Genomic DNA, 3135 nt, shown 5'->3' on the forward strand with positions numbered 1-3135 from the left:
ATCCTTTATCAACACTCTTTTCTTCTGTTTTTCTAACAGATTTGAAATCTTAAAAAAATGCAGCTCATTATTAAAAAAGTAGAACCAATCACTATGGCTAAAAAGGTAGAAATTATTAAAGACTAAACAAAGAATGTCTTACGTCATTCTACCTTGTTTAAAAAGTAATGCGAAAGGAGACAACCCTTCCAGAGTACATATGCAGTCATATCTGTATTAAGTTCCTGAGTAGGCTTCCACATAGGTCAAAATGACAATTTTTCAGGTAATGTTTGTGAAGACACCAGGAGAATGTTAACCAGCAAACCAGTATACAGATAGAAAAGCTTCTTATACCTAGAAAGGCTTTGCACTAGGGTCCACCAAACACACCTCCCCCACTGCTCCCCTCCAAAAATAAATAAATAACACTAAAACCTCACCAGTTCCCTTTAAGAACAAAAGCCAAATACGCATCCCTATCAAATTACCAGGGAAAAATGAATTCAACCAAAATATTTCTGGAAAGTCAAGCCTCGCTCCTAAAAAACCATCACCATTAGGCTAATTACTTCAGTCTTGTTTCACACTTGTGACACAAGTAAGGTTATTTTTCAATTCCTAAAGAACTGTCCTAAGGACAGGACTGAGTGACTGGACTGAACTGACTGAAGCTTATTAGAAGTGCCACAGGTTAAAGAGTCAAAGTTCTTGCATCCATGAAGCATGTACTGTATACAAAATTATGTATCAGAGATAATCACATCAAAAATTACTTTTGTGATAACCTCACAGAGTAGGTGCAATTACTAAATACCTTTTTAGTCAAGGTTCAAGTAAAAAAGCTAATGAGATTTATTGAATCTAGGTTAGAAATGCACTGAGTTTCAGAACTTTGTAAATTACTGTGTGGAGCTCTGAATGCATTTTCCAATAGAAATAATGTAATAAACGGCAATTCAATCTCCAAAGCCCACAAAGGCCTATGATTACAGAGGAATCACTACTTCTGTATGTTATTATAAGAACTGGGAATGGCCAGTTCTATAAATTATTGTTAAAATTACAAAATAGGATTTGACATTTTTAAATGAGAGCATTTCCTTGTAATCAGAATAGCCTATTTCTGTAAAAATACTTTAAAAAGCCATATTCTTTAAAACTCATATTTATAACTTTCAACAGATCACATAGAGAAAATAATGAAAATCGATATTAAAACAAACTATTAACTATCTGAAATAAAACTTGTCATAATATTCATCTTTCCAAAAGTGGCACATCTGGTTTTCATCATCGGGTAGGTAATATTTTCTTACTTTATTAAAAAATTACTAAATGGAGTTTGTTGGAGAATAATGAGACCAAAGTACATAAAAATTAAGGTTCCTAAGATTCCTAAAATTCAAACTTTATTGGGCAAGTTCTAACTATGAAATTGCCGGTATATACCAAACTATATTAAATAGGACTAAGTGTAAAATAACTGCTTTAACAGAACTATCTTATTTCAGAAATGGGAAAAGAAATTGAGTAGCATCTTTAAAAAGTTTAAGAGACATAAAATGACATCTTAAGAGAAAAAGTTAATAGTGACTAAAAGTTAATAATTTCAATTCAGGAAATACTCGGAGAATTTAACTTGTATATATTATTAACTTGAGCTTTTTAATAATATGCTTTTCCCCCCTGAAAGCTTTCTCATCATAATCTAATAAACCCATTCTTTAACTCTCTTTTACATCTGAAAGAAAACTGAAGCTGAAAATGGTTAAGATGTCTCCCGAGCACTTAAGTTCAGGTGTATTCTATTTGACCCTAAGCCCAAACTTCTCAGTACATTGTTGCTCATAACAAGGCTTAACATGGTCATTGTGGCTCTTCACTGTTTGTCCTAAGTCAAGTGTTTCTGGATAATTCATTAGTACTTCATGATATTAATAAAGAGTTAAACTGCATGACACTTACCAAGCAGGAAAAAAAGCTACTTTCAATTGAGTGACATATACCAGAAAGCTGAGGAGCACACGTTGTACCACAACTATGATGATTAGTTTTTAGCAGCAACGAACCTAAATTTCTGAATCTGACTTAACCAATTTCGTGTTTGAAAAAGGCCAGAAAAGAGAAGGGTACCATACACTTAGCTGAATTTGCTGAATCGGCTTACTGCACGAACTTCGGTGCTAAATCTGGACAGAACAGTAGCGAAAATCAAAGCGCCTCAGACTTGCCAAAAGAAAACTATAAAACCGCTCGTGAAACAACCCACCAGTTGGAAACGTGAGGGCCAAAGGAGAATTAGACAGGACTGGAGGATGGGACTGAAGGACTGGGTCTAAACGGGATCGGCTATTCTCACCGTGCTTTCTCCCGAAGTCGCCCGGAGCTTACCTCCTTGACCGGTGGGAATTTCTTCTTGCATTCCAGCGACAGTGCCCTCAAGTCGCTCTGCATATTCTCCAACAGCTTCTTAACCGCCTCGGGGCTGTTGGTGCCAGACATGATCCACCAAGCCCCGTGCCAATTTCTGAGAGGCGCAAACCAACTCTGGCACTTGTCAGTTCCTTGGGGCGACAGACAGCTCCCTTCAGGTGCCTCTGGCCCTAGGGCTGTTGGCCCCTAGGGCTCCACGGGGGCTCGGCCCAGCCTGGGCAGCGAGCCCGAGAGCCCCCCGCGGCCTCCTCGCAACTGCCCCCGCTCTTATCCTAGGGGCCCCAGCAGTCGCCCCGCCCTGCTACGCTCCGGCGGCTCTGGCGGAGAAGCCCACCAGGCGGGCAGGTCCCTCCGGCTGACGCAGGCTCGGCTTACACCGGTTGTCACCAGCCAAGCTGGAGAGAAGCTTCAGCGCTGTTTGCCCAAGACCCCCAGACTCGCCGACGCCATTAGCCGACTCGCCCACAATTCCGAGCGCGGCCGGGACACGTCAGCTACACTTCCGGGCACCGCGGCCACCGCCTCCGCCGTGGCCAATCCGAGCGTGGAGCCGTAGGCAGGGCGTGGCAAAGGGCGTGGTCACGCTCGGGGGGGGCCCAGAACTGGGCTGGGGCGCTTACACGGGCCCAATTCCCAGCCTCGGAGTCGGCTTAGGGCACAGTTTGCCTCGAGGTTCGCTTGCTTTTTGGTGGCAGGTGTCTGAACAGTGCCCCTGATACT

General features: G+C 42.1%; 1 protein-coding gene across 3 annotated transcripts in view; it reads right to left on the bottom strand.

Moving 5' to 3' along the window:
* MON2 (MON2 homolog (S. cerevisiae)) overlaps positions 1-2914 on the bottom strand; it is a 112011-nt gene extending 109097 nt beyond the window's left edge. For all 3 annotated transcript variants that reach the window (XM_010841600.1, XM_010841599.1, XM_010841598.1), the window contains exon 1: positions 2374-2914. In XM_010841600.1, coding sequence (XP_010839902.1) covers positions 2374-2484 — 111 coding nt within the window. In that variant the 5' untranslated portion in view covers positions 2485-2914. The remainder of the gene's footprint in view (positions 1-2373) is intronic.
* Between the last annotated feature and the right edge of the window lie 221 nt (positions 2915-3135).

Source organism: Bison bison, unplaced genomic scaffold (genome assembly GCF_000754665.1).
Source record: "Bison bison bison isolate TAMUID 2011002044 unplaced genomic scaffold, Bison_UMD1.0 scf7180017864163, whole genome shotgun sequence".
NCBI classification, from domain to species: Eukaryota; Metazoa; Chordata; class Mammalia; order Artiodactyla; family Bovidae; genus Bison; species Bison bison.